Genomic DNA, 21,271 nt, shown 5'->3' with positions numbered 1-21,271 from the left:
AATTGCAAACCCTTAATAACAGAGAAGAGAAGAAGAAAAAGGAGAAGAGAAAAATTGGAGATGCTTGGAGTGATTCCAATTTGCTATTGTGGAAACCCAATCGGATTCCACCTAAGATCCAATTCTGATATCGTCCAATGGCAAAACTTTGTCCGTAACCGCTACCGTAAAACCCTCTTTTGCTTCGCTAGAGCTCCCGACGCCGCCATCAAGAACGATTATATAGGCTTACTCCTTAACCATTGCAACAACGCTTCGGGTTCATGTAAAGCTATGGATTGCACCGGCAGTCGTTGTTCCAAAGGACCTCCATCATCCTCCAGATATTTTTAGATTCCGATTTTTGTCTCCAACCCAGAGGCGACATCTTCACCGGCCAGTCTGTCTTCGACTGTATGATTGTCAGCTCGATCCCAATATTTTTCTGGAATCAAACAACTTACCTTCGATACCAATGGTTCCTACCCAATGACCCCAAATCTTTCTCTATTTTCATCCACCGTGACTTAGTCAAAAACATTACCTCCTCCATTAAAATTGTTCTTCAAAGTTACTGCAAACAAGAAATAAACCAAATGAGGGAGAAAGTGGTTCAATACATTCCCAAATTAGTTTATGCAAAACCCGAAAAGGGTTTAAACAATGTAAAGGATGCATTTGATATCGCCATTGATGGAGTTTTGAAGAGAATTAAAGAGCAGGAGTAGTCAAATGGAAATGATGATATACATACATATGTATGTAGATTCTTTCTTTTTCATTTTTATTTTTTTGAATATTTTTCTATATACAATAATAATATATAACATGGTATATGGTTATTTATAAGTAATAATATATATTACACAAATGTAAAGTTTTTGTTGGGGAAGATAATGTATCAAGAGTTGCAAAGCATGTAAGAAAATTTAATCAAACATATGTTTTTATATTTGAAAAAAATGGTGGAATGGGTTTCAGGGGTTATGTGTATTTGTGCAGATGACATAATTTGTCTGCAGTTTCAGTGGTAGCAATGAGAGACCATAACCCTCACTAGGGGCATCTCTATTTTTCTACTCCTCCTCTTTTCTTCTTTTTCTCTTTTTAAACCCTGAATTGGTGCCGATAGGGCTGTTAAATTAGTGGGAACCGGCCAGCTAAAAGGTTTTCATGCCATTATCTGCCATGTCATTTTGCCGTTACGTCTGTGACGAAAAACGAAAAAAAAAATATTTTACCAATTTTTTAAAATTGAATGACTGAAAGAAAACTAATGTAACTATTTTGTCAGCTACCCAAAATTGAGTTACTTTTACTCGGAAAAAAAAAAGGTTAAAGACACAAAAATTTATCTTCAATTAAAGAGTCAAAGTACTCTTATTAAGTAAGACTTAAAAAAAAAATCAGACTTTTTTCCAAAAAGAAAATCGCAAAAGTGGAAAGAGAATGGCGACGAGAGAGTGGAACCCATTGGATTTCGACATCGGAGAAGAAGAAGACGAAGAAGGAACGCCATCGCCGTCATCGATATCGCCGCCGCTTCAGTACTTCGACAGAGATCGCCACGTGGCGTTCTTGGAGATGATGTACAATTTGATGCCCCATCACTATCAATCGCAGGAGATCAATCGCCTCACTCTTGCATTTTTCACTATCTCTGGCCTTCATCTCCTCCGAGCCTTAGATCGCGTAAGCTTTTAATTGTTCTGTATTTAGAATTTGTTGTTTTAGAAATTTTAGGTTAAGGATTTAGTAGGAATTCTGATTTGAAGTTAAAATAGCTAAATTTGAGTTCATTACAAAGTAATCATTCATTTTACTTAGTAAAATTTTAATTTTTAGTTTATGAAAATTTTGATTGATTGCAATAGCGAATTAGCTTCATTTATACATTCAACAAAAGTACTAATAGTTTTAGAATTTTTTATATTAATTTTCTTATGTTAATCATCTTTTCTAGTGAATTAGTAAGTAAAAGAATCCTCATTCTTAAGACAATTTGATTATAAATGGAACCGCTTAATTAGACGTACTTGAAAAAAACGGAACTTTTTGAAGTATTTGTTGATTCTGGTTTGCGTATGTTTTAGGTTGATAAGGACAGAGTTGCCGATTGGGTTTTATCATTTCAAGCTCATCCGAGAAGTCGAGCCGAATTGAAAATTGGTTTGGCCATTTGCTTAAAAATGTTGTTTTATTTTTGTTCTGTTTTGATGCTCCATTGTGCTTTTGATATATAGAAGGAAGATATTTCCTAAAAGGAAATCTGATTTTCGTGTAGGTCAATTTTATGGATTTCATGGTTCTAGAACTTCACAGTTCCCTCCAGATGAAAACGGGGTTTGAGAAAAATCACTGTATTACTGTTTTGTTATTATTTTCTTGATTGTTTAGTTTAATCTTTTATTCTGATTTCTGCACGCAGGTTTCAGCTCGTAATGCTGGTCACTTGGCAAGCACGTATTGCGCTCTAGCCATACTAAAGACAGTTGGCTTTAATCTCTTGACCATAGACAAAGAATCAATATTGATATCATTGAGGAATCTTCAACAGCCTGATGGAAGGTATGCTTCAACGTATTGTTCTCAAATCCTATGACAGAAAAAAATCTGCTTTTGATGCTTTGTAGTGATTTCTATTAATTGATTATTTTTGTTAAAGCCCATCTATGCATATTGTTTACAAGGACAATCAGTATATCTTGACAATTTTATTGTGCATGACCAAAGAAAAGAAAGGGAAAGGAAAACATGTCATTTAAACCAATTTGTTGTTTCTTCTTCCTTTTGAATTTTCATGTGATAAATCTTGTACATCTATGCATGAAACTGATTTTTTTTTTGTAAATCTTGCAGTTTTATGCCAGTGGATGTTGGTGCCGAGACAGATCTTCGATTTGTATATTGTGCTGGTAAGAACTGAAAGCATTACCCAGTTACAATTTGATATATATCATTTCAAATTCTCCATAATGAAATCTCGGTTTAGCTAATTGATGTATCAGCTGCTATCTGTTTTATGCTGGAGGATTGGAGTGGCATGGATAGGGAGAAAGCCAAGGAATACATTTTAAAATGCCAGGTGTGCCTGCATTGAACTGCTCAATTATCAAAGCTTTAATTTTATCTTTATGTCCTGCATATGTTATGCCTTATATACTGAAGTAGACATGATTTTGTTCTTTCAGTCTTATGATGGTGGTTTTGGCTTGATGCCTGGTTTAGAATCACATGGTGAGTTAAATAATATCTCATCTAATTACTGGTTTATGTTCTGTCAACTTTGTGTATCTAGAGCAGGTGTGATCACTGTTTTGTTGCTACTTTCTTGTTGCTCATAGTTGTCATTGATTTTTAAACAAAGTCTGCTGAGCATGAGTTTTCATACTTAACTGATGCCAGTTAATTTTTCTCCTCAAACTACTTTTATCAAATTATCATATTGCTGAATATTATTTGCTGGTGGATTTATATTTTACTAGGAAAAGTTTCTTTATGAAACAGACCCGGTCCATATTTCTTTAGTTCGTGATTCTGTTCGGTTCAATGATAATACCAACAACAAAATCTTTTTGATGCAGGAGGTGGTACATATTGTGCTGTGGCATCTCTTCGGTTAATGGGGTACATTGAAGATGATCTTCTGTCAAAAACTGTAACATCTTCCATCATAAATGTGCCGTTATTGCTGGATTGGTGTATGCAGGTTTACTTCTATCATTTAGTATATCATTTACCATGCCGGGAAGATTTAGTTTTTAGCTTAATATATAGAAGTTGACAATGGACCCCGAAAAGGCCGTTTTAAGAGCTTAAAAGTGCTAATAGCATAGCAAACTTGATTTTTGAATTGCGTGTTAAGTAACGTACTGCCTTCTTTTTGCCCCAAGAATGAACTCATCCTCTCTCTTTTCCTTTCTTCTCTCAACAGAGGCAGGCCATTGATGGTGGATTTCAAGGCAGAGCCAATAAACCTAGTGATACATGCTATGCATTTTGGTAAGCATAAGGAAAACATTTATTTATGTCATGGTATAAACTACCTTTATTTTGATGAAATGATATTCTTGTGAAGGATTGGGGCAGTCTTGAGGATCTTAGGGGGCTACAAATTCATTGACAAGATTGCTCTACACAGATTTTTGCTGACTTGTCAGTCTGAGGTGCTGATACTACATCTTAACACTTGATCAAAATTTAGCATGCATTCAAAAGATCCCTCATCTAAATATCGTTTCATGGGTTGTTTACTCGTTTGTCAAAACATGCCATTTGCATTTAAATTTTAAGTAATGGAATAGCCTCATGATCCATAGAAGGAAAGAAACTGCTTGCTTGAGATTTAAGGCAATCTGAATTGTTATTGATATTATAACCCTTCTGTCTCTCGAGATTTTTATCGATCAGACTGTCAATTATATTCGTTTTGCTAATCTTATTCGTATCAGTTCGGAGGTTTCAGCAAGTATCCCAGGGACCTACCTGATATATATCATGCCTACTACGGATATACTGCATTCAGCCTTTTGGAAGAGCCTGGCTTGAATCCACTCTGTGCTGAACTTGGGATGACTGATCTTACTGCCATAGGTATAATTTAGCACCTTTTTTTTTTTTTCACTTCATTGTGTTTGCAGTTCATGTCCCTTGAATTCCATTGCACCTTTGATAGTGCACACCGTGTTTACATATTGGACTTGGTAGTTTGTGTTCATCTTTTCTTGTTTTTCGATTCTAAAACCTATTGGTTTGTATCCATGGAGTGAAGCTATATGCGGTTAAGCAAACTTGAACTCGGTAGTTATTTTTACTACATTCAATAAGTAAAGCTCAGAGGATGGCGAAATCCACATATTAAAATTGTAACTTTGTATAATAAGTCATCCCTAATTAGTTCGATATTTGCTCACATTGCTCATCCTTCATAATATCCCGCATTGTCACATATGCATCTCTCATCCACGGCCGTAATCTCTTAGGTTGAACCTGTTGGTGTTATTGCTTTCATTCATATTTCACATTAGTTATTAGTGCAATTTCATTATCTTTTCTAGATAGATCAAAGGTGTTGCATCACTGCACTGATCATCTTTGATCTGTCCAATTTTCCAACCTTCTTACCATAAAAAGACAATGACAAAGGCTTTAGTGCTGTGAGAAGTCATTCTCGCCACATGGAACCCTTGATGTGGTGAAAAGACATACTCACCACACGGTTTCTTTTTTTTTATAAACTCACCACACGGTTTCTATTGGTATGTATTGGGGGTAAAAGAGACCTTTTTACTAGTTGTTAGATTGTATGTTGTTTCCTTTATTCAAAAAATAGGTAAATCACACGTTATCCTCTTCAATGAAAGAGTAAACTGGTTCTATTAAAAATTTCATTAATTTCTACCATTAAAAATTAGTCCTTGTGACGCGTAACTGTCTAGTTATTTTGTCAGTCACATTAGTTTTTAACAGTAGAAATGGATGAAATTTTTAATGAAAAAAATATGAATTTGCTCTTTGATATTTTTTGGATAGAGGGGCAAAATGTAATTTGACACCTAATATCATGATAGTTTTATGTATGTATTGGTTTTAAGATGAAATGTATGGATCGTATCAGATTGTATTGGTCATTAATAACATATTGAAGACGTTTGATGGAAAAAGAAGAAAAAAGAGCATGAATTGATGATTGTGAGGAGGAATTGGGGTAAAAAAGAAGGTGGGATGTCAAATGGGTAATGATATTTGAAGGTGGGTTTGCTTTATTGTCACTGTTGCCCACTTACATGGTACATTCACGGGCAATTTCATTGCTTTGTCGTTTTGGAAACTGCCCAACCTTATGATATTTGTATTTCTTTTTACTTAGGGTAATTCAGATCTAGTGTCAGCTCCAGTCGATACATGATATTGGTGTGGATTATGATCTGGTTTTTCAAAATGTAAAAATAAAATTAATTATATTTTATAAGGTATATGTTTATATCGCACGTTTATCAAAATCCAATTTTGACCCAATGGAAACTAGTCAGTTCAATTGGGAATTGATGGTATCTCCAATTCAATCCAAAACAGAATTCATTAACTTCAAAAAAGATTTTTTTATAAATTTGAAAATTATGAAATTTTTATTCTTGACTTTTTTATATATTAAAAATATGCATTGAACCAAATATGTGTTAATTATTTATTATATTTAATATTTACATAATATATAAAATTAATTTATATTTTAATTAACCTGATTGAAGGACTAAACCAATAAATCAAAACTAATATCAGTTTAATTTCTGGTCTATTTTTATTCAATCTATATACCACTTCCATTTTCATTTTTCAAATTTTTTATCAGATGGTCATTATCACACTATGTACCCATTTTTCTAAATTTTTCTAAATGGAGTAAACAATTATCAAATAATCATCCATGTCAAGATTAACAATAATGTTTCTAAAATGCCATGGAGAGTAAGATTGTATTTTTTCCTCTTTAGTTTTTATACGTTAAATTAAAAATAAATTTTTTATTAAAAATTTATCTATTTTACATTTAAAATTAATCATTGTACATAAGAATGAAGTACACGTGATACGCAACTTGTAATTGACTTGTAATTATTTGATTGTTTCGTTAATCACAATGAAAATAAAATTATCAATTTACTTTTTGATACAACGTTCATATTTTTTTTTTGTAATAAGAGTAAAATGTAATTTACTCATACACGTTTTCAGATTAAATCAATTCCTAAATTACTCCACATTGACAATTTTAAATACAAATTTTGTTAAAAAAAACTAATACTAACAATAATAAACATCCAAAGAAATTTAGAACGCAAATCTGAATAAAGAACATCGGTAAAATGAATTCATTCATAGAAATGAATACAAAGTACCAAACAGCTAAGGAGACAATGGAGATTGAAATAAAAACAAAAAACCCCACTAATCCCCCTCCAACTAAAAAAAATGGGAATTTTTAGTTTTAAATTTTGGTTGGTCACAAAAAAAAAACTCTAAAAATATTGTTAATTTAAATGGAAATTGCCATTGCTGGTGAAGAAGAGGAAGAAGAAGAAGAACGAAGAGGAAAAGTTACCTTTGATTGTGATTTTTCAAACCCTGTTTTCTTTGTTCTTATCAACAATGATAGTGATAAATGACCCATCTTCTTCATCTTTAAGATGCTTCAATGTAGGAGAAAGATGACTATCACTACCTCCATTGTTATGAACTTGTCCCACGAATGTCATCTTCCTACGAAGTTTCTCTTCAGCTTCTTGTAAGAACTTGAACTTTGGGGGAGGTGATGACGATGGTGGCATCATTAAACTATTTAAATCTGCAAACGAAGTTGATTCAAACAAAGGGTTGTTGAATCCATGGTGACTATAACATGAAGCTTCTAATGGTGTGAGTGGAGGTGTTAAAAATGGTGGTGAAGCAAGTGGGGTTAAATATGGTGTTTCAACATTCAACAATACATCACTTAAACTCCTCCCTTTCTTGGATTTACCTTCTTCTGATTCTAAATCTTCTTTTGTTTCTTCAATGATTGTGAATAATAACCTTCTTGGACCTATCACATCATCATCACCATCCTCATCATGTTCAGCATCATCATCGTCAACACCATCATCAAAGGGCTTGAAGAACAAATCTTGGTCTTGTTGTTGATCTTGGAATCTGATTTCTTGAGGATTCAAAGCTGTCTTCTTCCAACAAAACATATAAAAGAGCTCACTTGCTGGATTGTTGTAATCATTTTCAATATCCCTTGTGCTTGTTAATCTCTTCTTCCACCATAACAAGTAATATAACTCAATAATCAAAGCTAAAAAAAGGCAACAAAATACTATGCTTAAACCAAGCCCTACACTGCTCAAAGATTTCATTTTTCACATCACAAAATCAAACCAAAAAGAACACCCATTCATTAATCCAACAAATGAAGAAAATAAAAAACCCAGAATGCAATAAGAAGTTAAAGATATGAACTTTGACCAGAAAGATGAAACATCACTGCCCACAAAGTGAGTTAAATGATATCAAAGCTTTCAATTTTCTAACTTTTCCTTTTTTTGGCATCAAAAGCATTAGAATAGAAACATAGCCTTCAGCTTTTTTACCTGCAAAAATATTAGTGTTTGCTCTAAATTCTAAAACCCTTTTGTTAAAAATAAAATAATTAATTAATTTAATCTAAAAGGTTATCTCTTTTCACTGAAAATCACACTATTTTAATCATTAAGATGATTATGAAAAAAAACTTTTTAAAAGAAAAACAGTATTTTATTAAAAAATAAAGTAGGAAAATAAAACAAAAAACAAAAACCACATGAACCTCTGAACCACGTACGTACTTTTGTAGATAACTACAATATTTTCTCTAAAAAGTTATCCGAAAAATATATTATAATTTTAATGGGTTTTATTTCAATATTGTGATTCTTTTATCAAAATAAGTGTTATTATCTTTTTTAATACATTTTAATGTTATCTTTATATTTATGGGTGTTGAACTTTAATTATTCTCCTCTCATTGGGATTTATGTAAATTTTTTAGAATTTAAATCTAAAATAATATTTGAATAGAGTATTTTAAAAATTTTAAAGTGTGAATTGCAATCGTTAAATCATTATCTGAATAGGGAAATAAAAATTTGTCATCCATAAATATCGAGATCATGTTATTAACGAAGGCCTAACCCTAAATCCAATAAATAGGCATTCTCATTTAAGTTGAATAGTATCCTACATGTAGCTTTGAAGGTAGTAATAATAGAGGATTTTCTAGTGACTTGATATTTATTGGTGTCGACTTACTTGGATCAATACACAAATAAATACCTGGCTAAAATTCACTACTTAGAACCTAACATCTATGGATATTGAGGTTCTACGTACTATACTACAATACTTTTCTTCTAATATATAGGCACGAATTTTATGGTGATTTAACCAAAACTTGATACTCATGAGCATCGAGTAGACCTGTCCAAAGGTTGGGTAGTCTTCCCAGCTTAATAAGTCCAACCCAACTAGGGTTGAGCTTGAACAAAGATTTTTACACTTCAGACCAACTCGGTCTGACCCAAATTCAATTTAAATAATAAATTTTTTAAAAATTTATTATTTAATTTATAAACGTATATAAAATATCAATTAAAAATGTAATTCTTAATAATCTATTTTTTTGAATAGTGAAATGAATTTTTTTGGTAAGTCAGTTTGGTCTAAAATCGAGTCTAAGCTTAAATTTTTTTAAAAAAAATTTTGAGTCCCGACACGGCCTGGCCCATAAACACCTCTAATAACGAGGTGGCCCTCAAAATTATTACTATATTCAAGTAAAGTTGAAAATGATTTTTTTTCTATATAGCCATATTATGACGACTCATTAACTTTATAATATAAATTACTTTAACTTTTACGTATTATTATTTAATTTCTTTTATGGAACATATTATTAATTTATATTAGATAGAGATTAAGTATATAATGTTCTAACGCATACATTAAAAACATTTTAAAATTTTCATGTCTAAAATATTAATAAAAATTACTAAAAATTAAATAAAAGAAAATATTTTTCTAACAAAATTATAAAAAATATATATTAATTGACCTAATCAAATTTAGATTATCCAATCATAAATATGGATAAATTTAATATAAACTTATCGATTAAGTTTTAACTCAAATAGCATCAATATTACTGTCAGTGCAAGAAGACGTAGTTCGAGTGCGCTGAAGCGCTTGGAAAATTCGACCCACTTCATAAAATATTGGAAAATTCAATATTAAAAATATATAAAATTAAAAAACATTAAAAAAAAAATGGGCCACAAGGGAAAAGATAAAAGAAGAGAGAGGAGCAAAATTGATTTGTAATTATATAGTTGAGAGGTCGCTGGCTTCGAGGGATCCTCACATGGCTTCACAATAAAAGGGACAGTAACCTCTCATTGGCCTTTCATTTCTTCCTTTTTACTTTTCTACCCCTTTCCGAACTTATTGTTTAGGATTGCATTTATTTATTTTACAAGGGTTATTTCGTAAAAACGAAGTGGATTGAATTTATTATAGGTTCATACATTCCCTAGTTACCTGGAATTCAATTTCATTATTTCCCCTTCAATTATGTAACAATTATATTTATAAAAACTTTGATATACTATTATGTACGTGTATTTTTTTCGGGTTTTTTACCCAAATAGTATAGAAAAAAAATACTGAAATAGGATGTCAGAAAAAAAATTTACCAAAATAGGTTACTTTTTTCATTGGAGCCTATTAGATAGGCGCCAATGAATAAAATAATAATAATTTTTTTTGAATAAAATATTTTTTTATATTTTTTTAATAATTTTTAAAAAAAATACGGGTCAAAATACGGTCAACGGGTCAGGTCGGGTCGGGTGGCGCCTATCAGGTAGGCGCCAATGAAGGTGCCTTATAGAGAGGCGCCAATGAAGGTGCCTTATAGAGAGGCGCCAATGAAATTTATGTTATAAATTTTTGTGTTTGTAATTATTTAACATTTAATTTATTAGTAATAAATTACAAAATTACTAATAAGTTACTAATAAATTTATAACATAATCCTAAATTACTAACAAATTAATTATAAAATAATTACAATATTCATACAAAAAATTACAATATTACAATATATCCCGACATTACAATATTCATACAAAATTATAATATTACAATATTACAATATTCATACAAAAAATTGCAATATTCATACAAAATTATAATATTACAATATTCATAAAAAATTTACAATTCATACTAAATATAGATAATCTATAATTAATAATTAATAACAAAAAATATTGCAATTTTATATGAATATTGTAATTTTGTAATTTTGTGTGAATATTGTAATGTCGGGATATATTGTAATATTGTAATTTTTGTATGAATATTGAAATTATTTTATAATTAATTTGTTAGTAATTTAGGATTATGTTATAAATTTATTAGTAACTTATTAGTAATTTTGTAATTTATTACTAATAAATTAAATTTTAAATAATTACAAACACAAAAATTTATAACATAATCCTAAATTTATAACATAATCCTAAATTTTAAATAATTTGTATGAACATTGTAATATTGTAATTTTGTATGAATATTGTAATGTCGGGATATATTGTAATATTGTAATTTTTTGTATGAATATTGTAATTATTTTATAATTAATTTGTTAGTAATTTAGGATTATGTTATAAATTTATTAGTATAACTTATTAGTAATTTTGTAATTTATTACTAATAAATTGAATTTTAAATAATTACAAACACAAAAATTTATAACATAATCCTAAATTTATAACATAACCCTAAACCCGAAAAAATCAGAGCATTGGCGCCTCCCAGATAGGCACCACCATTGGCGCCTCCTAGATAGGCACCACCATTGGCGCCAATACTATGTATTATACGGGTTATATACTGACCCGGTAAAGTATAAAATTATATTTTATTCAAAAAAAATTTATTATTATTTTATTTATTGGCGCCTATCTAATAGGCTCCAATTAAAAAGTAACCTATTTTGGTAAAATTTTTTCGACATCCTATTTCAGATTTTTTTCTATACTATTTGGGTAAAAACCCATTTTTTCATATAAAATTAAAAATTCTCAAAATAATATAATTTATTTTGTAAAATAATGTTATTTTAGTTTTCAATGTTCGATAATTTTAATGTTTTTTTCCACGACTTGCATCTAAAATCTTATTTAAAAGATATCAAGTTTTTTTTCGTAATGTAAATTAAATTATTATATGATGTGATTAATAATGAGGCATATAATATGATAATTAAATTAAAATGTTAAATAATGTAATTAATTTAAGTTAATAATAGGTCCCATAATTATAGGTTAATAATTAAATAAATATTTTGGAACTTAAAACAACTATCTCAAAACTCAACGTTTTAATATATACCCCTCGACCTTCTTTTATATAATAATGATATATATATATGATTGTTGCTTGTAATTATATTATTTTGTGATTTCTGTTAAGATTTTAGTTTTAGATTTTAATTATAATTTAATGCATGATGTTTAAAATTGTTTATTATTTAAAATATTATTATTAATAACAAAAAGCGTATTTAAAATTTAATTTAAAAAATGAGACCCGCTTTAAATATAACTAAGAAACTCAAAAAGTATCCCAAAACTTAAAAGTTTTCAGATATATGCTCCTGTGACTTCTAATAATTGATGAAATTATAAATTAATATATGAGAAAATTGTGTTTTGCCTCCAAATAAAAAAATAATTTAATCCTTGAAAATAATAAAACCATAAATGAATACATGATAAAATTTATTTTTTAACCTCTTGTAATTTTACAATTCAATTTCACCCTAAACATATTTTTAGACTTGCTTTTGGGTCAAACTATATAATAAAACCCTAATACAATTATTATTATTATTATATATAATGTTAAAATTCAAATTCTAAACTCACAAAAAAATACATAAATTCAATTATCAAAATTGAAGAAAAAAAAAAGCATGGAACAAGCATGTGAGTGTGTGTAGCCTACATTTTAAAAGCACAAGTTTCAAAAGAAGGCAAGTGAAAAATCACTTTTCCCATACACAAACAATTTATTTTTAATTTTCCTTTTAAAAAAAAGGGGGGTAGTAAGTTGATATGGGAATTTCTGTCTTCCTTCTTGGTTTTTCGCAAATTTCACATGGGATGATTCTGAAATCCAAGAAAACATAAAATATATAAAAAAATTTGTTTAACTGGCAATTTAATATTTATATGTATTGATAAAAAAATTGATTTAATTTTTTTTCTTTTGTATTTGAATATTTTATGCCTTATATTATTAAGTCTTAGTTCGATTGGCCTTAACATTATTGTCAGTACAGGAAGATGTGGGTTCAAATTTGTTGAAACATATTATAGGTAGTTCTAGACATTGTATCAAAAAGAGTAAACATAATAATAAAAACATTATTTATATAAAGTAATAAAAAGATTAAAAGAAAAGAAATTGATCTTTTGCTAAGATTTTTCCCTAATTAAGGACAAAGATTAGCTAAAAGGTAGCATCATATTCATTCCACCAAAGAATTTAAGTGAAACAGCTCTTGTCATTATTAAATTTTATGAATCAAACATGTTTTATTTCTAGGCTTTCATTTTTAGGATTATGAAACAACCTCCTATTTTTTTATTTATTTTGGATTTAACTATATAGGGAAAAGGTTAATAAAAAACTTGTTGAATTTTTAAAAATATTTTATTATTTTTAAATTTTTATGAAGTATATGTGAATTATCACGTGTGTTGTCACATTAGTGTTGGTAAAATTTTATTGGGCTAGTCAACTTTTCCGACTAAAAAACAGTGATTTGACTATTTTTCAAAGTTGAGGGCTGAAATGATAAAAAAAAAATTGGGGTCAAAAGTAACAAAAAAGAGTAAACGTTAAAGATTAAATTTATCATACCACATATATATAAAGAAGAATTTACTTATATTAGTGTAAAACGAGTTAGAATCCGGTTCATTACTTTTTCGTCTATTAATATCCAAAACATTTATCATTATCATTTAAATGTGTATGATACAGCCATTAAATGTTAAAGTGAACTTTTAAATGACAATTAAACATATATTAAATAATAATGGATACAAATTTAATGAAAGCCAAAACCGTGTAAAACTAAGTTAGATTTACACACTTGTATAATCTTGGTTTTTTATTCTAAATAATATAAAATAATAATTAATTATGAAAATGGTATGAAAAATAGATTAATTACGAAAATAGGTATTTGTTATAGTGTTCTAGCGGTGTCGTCTAATATATTGGCGGCACCAGATTAAAAAATGATTATTTAAAATATTCAGGGATCTGATTAGTAAATTTTCCATTTTGATTGGCAGCTTAAAGGTAGCACCAAATTTTAAATAAGGTAAATTGCTTCATAAACTCCCTTGTTTATTGTTTTCTTTTATTTCCCTTTAACAACAAAAATAGAGAGGTCTCTTATCAATTAGTCCATAAAGTTCTTTCTACCAAAAAGTATTTTTATAAAAAGTTATTCCAACAAAATAATTATTAGTTAAATTTATAGTTTCCAAATATAATGTGAACAAAAAATATTTTTGAAAAATAAATAAAATTTATTTTCAGCTGGAATCAGTTTTTTTACAAAAATATTTTTTGGTAGAAAAAACTTTTTGGACTAATTGGTAAGAAGCCTCTCTATTTTTTGTGTTAAAAGGAAATAAAAGAAAATAATAAATAATAGGAGTTTATGAAGCAATTTGCCCTATTTAAAGTTTGGTGCCGCCACACTACGCGACACCCTTAAAGCATTTTTTTCAGTTGGCAATCAAAGCAGGAAATTTACAGATCATGTCCCTGAATATTTTAGGTCAACACATTTCAGTCTAGTGTCGGAGATATGTCAGGCGGCATCGTCAGAACATTGTAGCAAATGCATATTTTCGTAATTAATCTATTTTCGTCCCTTTTTCGTAATTAATCATTTTTTATATTATTTGGGTAAAAAAGCCTATAATATTTTATATGATTTATATATATATTTTTAATTTAATCATCATATTTCATGTTCAATTCACTTATATCAATTCTGCTAAGTTTTAAGTAAATTTAAAATGGGTTGATTGAGTCTTAATTTGGTTAGCATCGACATTGTTGCCAGTACAGAAAGACGTGGATTCAAGTACGTTGAAGAGCATTATCCTCCTAATTAAGGGTTCGGGAGAAGCTATGGGTAGTTCTAGATATTATATTTAAAAGAACAGATATGATAATAACCTATAATGAAATTAATGTTAAAAAAAATAAATTAAAATATTTAATTATTTATTTAATGTAAAAATCAATTGTTAGATATATATTGAAAAAGCAATATTCTGATCTTTTAAATTAGGGATATCAAAAAACCCTCTCCCAACCTAAACTCTCTAGCTTTTCCAAATCGGCCTTGAGGGTGGTTGGTCATTGGGTGGTTGATGGCTAACCACCGCCCCCTCGCTTCCTCTTCATTTGTTTCCCTTCTCCCTAAGTATTATATATATATATATATATTGCAAATGATTATTTAGTGGTGCGATGGCTCCAAGGGTGAATCTAGTGATACGAGTACTAAGTTTACCATTGAGATGACGTTTCCATCTTCGTCTCATTGAGAGGTTCATTGACTTGTTCCAAGGCTTTCTTTGATCTTCCCTCAATTTATTCTTCACAGTTATTTGTCCTTCTTTTCACTCTTTTTTAGAATAAGTAACATCCCCTCTAAATTTTAAAGACACCTCACATGTACTCTCTCGAGTGGTGGTAGGAGAAATACAATTTCGCGATAGTCCCAGAGTGAAATGGTGAGAGTGTTTGTTAGAATAAGTAACATCCCCTCTAAATTTTAAAGACACCTCACATGTACTCTCTCGAGTGGTGGTAGGAGAAATACAATTTCGCGATAGTCCCAGAGTGAAATGGTGAGAGTGTTTGTTAGCGTGATGTGGTGACACAAGTCTTTAATTCTAAACCCCAAGCTTTGAATCTTTCTTTAGTGACTTTTAATCGGGTTGTTGCTTGACATTTTGGTTAAATTTTTCTTTATAGTTTTTTTATATGGCTTTCAAAACTTTGTATCTTGTAAGTCAAAGTAGAGAGATTGTTTAGTGTCAAGTCTAGAATATTTAATTTATGAAATCAAATATCTATTTTCACGAGAAACTTTTTAAAAATCAATAATTTTGATGATTTATTGAAGTAGTATAAAAATTACATACACAATAAATACAACTATATTGCTAAATTCAACTATCACAAAACATCAATCAATCTTTTAAATGATCAATCAAGAATTCGTGAAAATTGATTGATTTTTAACACTAATTTCAACCGATAATAAGATTTCCTAACTATATATCAAATAATCATCTTCTTTTTTCTTAGAAATCTTTTACCTCCATTTTGTCAATTTACTCCTCTTCCCATATTTTCTTCCCATCTTATGCTTAATTTGATGTTTAATTTTGTAAAGACTCATCCCTTTACACAATTCCTTGGTAAAATTCTCTACCATCAAATTAGGGATTTAATCCTATAATTTCGCATAATTTTTTGCATAAAAGATAATATAATTTAGCTAATATTCTACTTTTAAATATCATTAGTTAGTCTAAATAATTAATAATATTAACTATTTTGATTAAGAATATTAACATGAAATTTTATTAACTATGCTAGTTAAAAATGCTAACGTGCATTTTTTTATTAAAACACCCATCTAATAAAAAAAATCTGTTAGCATAATAAGTTAGAAGGAATGTTATTTTAAAAAATCACTTCAATATTTTAACGAGAATACAAGAGTGAAGTCACAAAATTTATATTGGGGACGTTAGATTTAAAATTTAAAATTTTAGAGGTCCAAAATGTAACTTTTTGTTGTATTAGCTTACAACTTTATATTTGTCGATAAAAAGAAAACTAAGCAATTTCTAGAACGATCAAATTACAACTTTACCATTTTTGGGGTTTTAAAGCCTTTATCTGCTCTTGATACCATCCCGGTAATTTTAAACTACCTAATAACATTACAAAAATAAAATGATCAAATTATATTACGAGAACAAAATTCTAAACTTCAACATAAAAAAAAAAATCAAAATCATAATTTGGGTAAAACTGTACCATAATGAATATCATGCATTAGTTGCACATTGAGTGTTGCAATGGTTAGATAAACACAATCAACCTTTTTTAAGTGATCACAATATCCGGGAATATTGTACAATATTAAGCAACATACCTGTCTATATCCAAACGCACAAAACCCGAATCCGACCGAAGGTGAGATATTTGCGGCAACGGCGTGGCATCGGTACGGCACATAGGACAACTCGAATGCGAATAAAGCCACATATCTATACATGGTGCATGGTAAGAATGCAAACATTCCGGTAACGTCCTCAACTCTTCGCCTTCTTCGAATTGTGACAAACACACCGAGCACATCCCATCTTCGTCGACCAAACCCATGCCCTTTTGGTACTTATGGGCAGGGATGAGTTCGGCTGTCGAATTCTCAAAGCTCATAATCTCCAACATTTCATGTCCGTACACACGTTGCTGTTGTTGGTGGTGAAGATGATGATGATCGCGTTGTGGTTGCGATGTTTGGCCTCGATTATTACGGAAGTGGTGGCACCATCCCATGGCGATGCAATGGTAGATTGTTATGACTAAAGCCGCCGATCCAAAACCGACTAGAATGACGGATAATCTGGTGTTTTGGAGATTGAAAGCATCGTCGTCTCCCATGGAAGAAGTGGAAAAATGTCGTAGAGATTTGAATAGAAAGAATTTATTTGAGGTAGGCATTGCTTTGGTCGATGATTGCAAAGATTAACATTGTACTACGAAGTATATTATAAAGATTAGTGAAAGGTACATTATTAATCAATTATGACTTTATATGAAAACTTATTTGAGGCCTATGCGGCCACATGCTAAACCCCAAGCCCAATAATTTAGAGACTTAAAATTTAGGAGAAAAATGTCAAATTTGATTTTGGTCCCTCTACTATGCTCAAATTTATGATTAAGTCTATAGATTTTAATTTGACATAGATTTAGTCACTTTTATAGTTTCATTAGTTGTAGACATGTTAATGGGCAAGATACCTATCCAAGCTTAAAGGCTTGCCCAAAATTTAGGAAGGCTTGAAAAATAATATTAGACTCGAAAAATGAGCTTGAACAGAAAAAATTAAGTCTGTTTAAAATATTGGTCAAGCAAAGGCTTGAACAATTTAGGTTCGAGTCCAATCCCAACCAGCTCCTTTTCTAATTTTATGTATTATATAATTTTTAACACAAAAAACTAAATCTATAGTAATATATAATACTATAATGTAAATATAAAAAAAATGATAAGATGTTTATAAATAACATTTTAATAAATAAAAATTATTAAAAATAATATAAATACTTTTAAAATTTTCAAAAATAATATGGATGGGCCTAAAATTGACTTAGGTTGATCATTTACAAATATTTGTGGGCTTAGGTAAAATTTTAAGTCCTTCGAGCTAGGCAGAATTTGAGCTAATAAAAAGAATATTAATATCATATTTAAGATTAGTTCAAACCCGATCCATGAGCACTTCTAATCGACTAATTAATAAACACCATTATTTTTAATTTTAATATTATTTTTTCGATAACATATGAACTTTATATTATTTTATTTTTAATTCATGAATTCTTTTATTGAGTTTCTAAGAGAAAATTTCAAACTATACTAAATTATAAATAACAAGATTAAATTTTAAATTTAAAAATAATTTATATGGTAAAAATTGATTAAAAATCAGATATTATCTCATCATCTTTAATCTCGACAATTGATTAAAAATAGGTTATTATTTTTGAGCAACCCATTATGGTGAAATCGATAGACACTACTTTTAAAAAGTAATGCTAAAGCATCACGATTTGGTAAAATTTGAAAATAAAATAAAATAAAGCATACCATTTTATTCTTAAGAAATTTAATATAACTAACAACTTAATACTGCAATTTTTCCAAGCAAGACACAAAAATTGGAAATTGCATTCATCAAAAAGAAAATTAAGAAAAGCATAAAATCCAAAATAAGAAAATTTCTGAAAAAGAAAAAACTAAATTAACCAAAAAGCTTAATCAACTTCTTCAATTTTGGGACCAGCACCACCGCCGCCACGAGACGGCGGAACATCATCAGCCATGCCACCAGCACGACCCATATCCGGTCCAGCTCCGCCTTGGTACATCTTAGCAATAACGGGATTACAAAGACTCTCAAGCTCTTTCATTTTATCTTCAAATTCATCAGCTTCAGCCGATTGATTAGCATCAAGCCAATTAATAGCAGCATCAATGGCGTCCTCAATTTTCTTTTTATCATCAGGTGAAAGCTTTGAACCAATCTTTTCATCTTTAATGGTGTTCCTCATGTTATAAGCATAATTCTCTAATGCATTTTTCGCCTCAACTTTCTTCTTATGTTCTTCGTCTTCGGATTTATATTTTTCGGCCTCTTGCACCATTTTTTCGATCTCGTCCTTCGATAATCGACCTTTATCGTTCGTGATCGTGATCTTGTTCTTTTGTCCGGTCGTTTTGTCTTCGGCCGATACGTTTAAGATGCCATTCGCGTCGATATCGAAACACACGGTGATTTGCGGGACTCCCCTCGGTGCTGGCGGAATACCCGATAGTTCGAATTTGCCTAACAAGTTGTTATCTCGAGTCCTTGCTCGCTCACCTTCGTAAACTTGAATCAACACGCCCGGTTGATTATCCGAATACGTCGAAAAAACTTGTTCTTTCTTTGTCGGGATCGTCGTGTTTCGTGGGATCAAAACGGTCATAACCCCGCCCGCGGTTTCCAAACCGAGCGACAACGGTGTGACATCGAGGAGTAATAAGTCTTGAACCTTCTCGTTCCCTTCGCCGCTTAAAATCGCGGCTTGAACCGCTGCGCCATATGCGACGGCCTCATCGGGGTTAATACTTTTACAAAGCTCTTTCCCATTGAAGAAATCTTGTAACAAGGATTGTACTTTAGGGATCCTAGTTGAACCACCAACAAGAACAACATCATGGACAGTACTTTTATCCATTTTAGCATCTCTCAAACATTTCTCAACAGGTTCCATACATTTTCTGAATAAATCCATGTTGAGTTCTTCGAATCGAGCTCGAGTTATCGTCGAATAAAAATCGATTCCTTCGAACAAGGAATCGATTTCAATGGTGGTTTGAGCTGTAGACGAAAGTGTCCTTTTAGCTCTTTCACAAGCAGTTCTCAATCTTCTCAAAGCTCTAGGGTTTCCACTAATGTCCTTCTTGTTCTTCCTTTTAAATTCTTGAACGAAATGATTCACCATTCGATTATCAAAATCCTCGCCGCCTAAATGAGTATCGCCGGCGGTGGCTTTAACTTCGAAAATCCCTTCTTCGATCGTAAGCAACGAGACATCGAAGGTGCCGCCACCTAAATCGAAGATCAGTACGTTTTTTTCGCCGACGCTGCTTGCTTTCTTGTCGAGACCGTAAGCAATTGCGGCGGCGGTTGGTTCGTTGATGATACGCATGACATTGAGACCGGCGATTACACCGGCATCCTTGGTGGCTTGCCTTTGGGAATCGTTGAAATAAGCAGGGACGGTGACGACAGCGTTCTTGATTGTGGAACCGAGGTAAGCTTCGGCGATTTCACGCATTTTGGTTAACACCATGGAAGAGATTTCCTCGGCGGAGAATTGCTTGTCTTCGCCTTTGTAACTAACGATGATCATCGGTTTATCGCCGGAGCCGGCAATCACCTTGTACGGCCAAAGCTTTATATCGCTTTGAACCGATGAATCAGTGAATCTTCGCCCAATTAGCCTCTTAGCATCTGTTTAATCATCAGTAACAATTGTCAGACGTTTGAGTCAACAAATTTATATCATTGTATAAAATGGTCAAATTCCAAAAAAGGTCCCTTCTCCATACGATTTTAACAAATTTACTCTTCAATCCTTCCATAAATCAGTCCAAAAAGCAATTTTGTCTAATAAGTTAATCTAATCTTTTTTCTTAAAACCAATTCAATTATAAAATCATTAAAATACTTTTTATAAACAAATTAAATTATATTTTTACAAGGATATTTTTATCTTTTTAAATAATAATCATAATAAAATTTAAAAATTTAATCATAAGATTTGAAACTGAAAACCTATGCTAATCAATATTTAATTATAACAGATTAATCAAATTTGTAAAAAATGTAAAGTATTAGGATCTTTTATTAAATTTGACCAATTAAAATTAATTGATTTTAGAATCAGAAACTAGGCAATTACCAAAGACGGTGTTGATAGGGTTCATGGCGACTTGATTTTTAGCAGCGTCGCCGATTAAACGCTCGGAATCGGTGAAAGCGACGTAAGACGGCGTCGTTCTGTTGCCTTGGTCATTGGCGATGATTTCGACTCGGTCATGTTGCCATACTCCGACACAGGAGTAGGTCGTGCCTAGATCAATTCCGATAGCGGGTCCTTCTCCTTTTGCAGCCATTGATATTGATTACTTTGAACAATCAAAGAAATCAGACGGTCCAGGAATTAACGAATTTTTTTCGATTTTTTGAATGGAGGGGGAGAGTTAGAAAGAGAAGACAGAATTTATAAACATGATTGTCTGATTTGGTCTAAG

The 21,271-nt window shown here is 30.6% G+C and overlaps 4 protein-coding genes across 5 annotated transcripts; 1 reads left to right on the top strand and 3 right to left on the bottom strand.

The window, feature by feature from the left end:
* The first annotated feature begins 1,364 nt into the window (after window positions 1-1,364).
* Window positions 1,365-4,848, top strand: LOC105777268 (geranylgeranyl transferase type-1 subunit beta). Of its 2 annotated transcripts, none has more exons than XM_012600425.2 (11): window positions 1,365-1,671; window positions 2,073-2,148; window positions 2,264-2,322; window positions 2,408-2,547; window positions 2,839-2,894; window positions 2,988-3,064; window positions 3,171-3,216; window positions 3,564-3,688; window positions 3,914-3,981; window positions 4,069-4,145; window positions 4,431-4,580. In XM_012600425.2, the coding sequence occupies exons 1-10, from the start codon at window positions 1,429-1,431 to the stop codon at window positions 4,100-4,102; spliced, it is 924 nt and encodes a 307-aa protein (XP_012455879.1). In that variant the 5' UTR covers window positions 1,365-1,428; the 3' UTR covers window positions 4,103-4,145; window positions 4,431-4,580. The 2 variants fall into 2 exon arrangements, with proteins under 2 accessions (XP_012455879.1, XP_012455878.1); XM_012600424.2 differs by having other exon boundaries at window positions 1,367-1,671; window positions 4,058-4,145; window positions 4,431-4,848.
* A 1,976-nt stretch (window positions 4,849-6,824) lies between these two features.
* LOC105777270 (uncharacterized) lies at window positions 6,825-8,165 on the bottom strand. The gene is made up of 2 exons (XM_012600428.2): window positions 7,499-8,165; window positions 6,825-7,324 (listed from the first exon to the last, which is right to left on the bottom strand). The coding sequence occupies exons 1-2, from the start codon at window positions 7,875-7,877 to the stop codon at window positions 7,098-7,100; spliced, it is 606 nt and encodes a 201-aa protein (XP_012455882.1). The 5' UTR covers window positions 7,878-8,165; the 3' UTR covers window positions 6,825-7,097.
* Window positions 8,166-16,818: 8,653 nt separating this feature from the next.
* LOC105776142 (RING-H2 finger protein ATL52) lies at window positions 16,819-17,343 on the bottom strand. The gene has a single exon (XM_012598640.2). It carries the CDS (start codon window positions 17,341-17,343, stop codon window positions 16,819-16,821), a length of 525 nt encoding a protein of 174 aa, XP_012454094.1.
* A 1,261-nt stretch (window positions 17,344-18,604) lies between these two features.
* LOC105778493 (heat shock cognate 70 kDa protein 2) lies at window positions 18,605-21,197 on the bottom strand. The gene is made up of 2 exons (XM_012602208.2): window positions 20,920-21,197; window positions 18,605-20,468 (listed from the first exon to the last, which is right to left on the bottom strand). Exons 1-2 carry the CDS (start codon window positions 21,131-21,133, stop codon window positions 18,724-18,726), a joined length of 1,959 nt encoding a protein of 652 aa, XP_012457662.1. The 5' UTR covers window positions 21,134-21,197; the 3' UTR covers window positions 18,605-18,723.
* Window positions 21,198-21,271: the final 74 nt, after the last annotated feature.

This window comes from Gossypium raimondii, chromosome 10, assembly GCF_025698545.1.
Source record: "Gossypium raimondii isolate GPD5lz chromosome 10, ASM2569854v1, whole genome shotgun sequence".
In the NCBI taxonomy this organism is placed as follows: domain Eukaryota; kingdom Viridiplantae; phylum Streptophyta; class Magnoliopsida; order Malvales; family Malvaceae; genus Gossypium; species Gossypium raimondii.
Note: the sequence above shows the minus strand (reverse complement) of the source record. Positions and strands in the feature narration are given on the sequence as shown.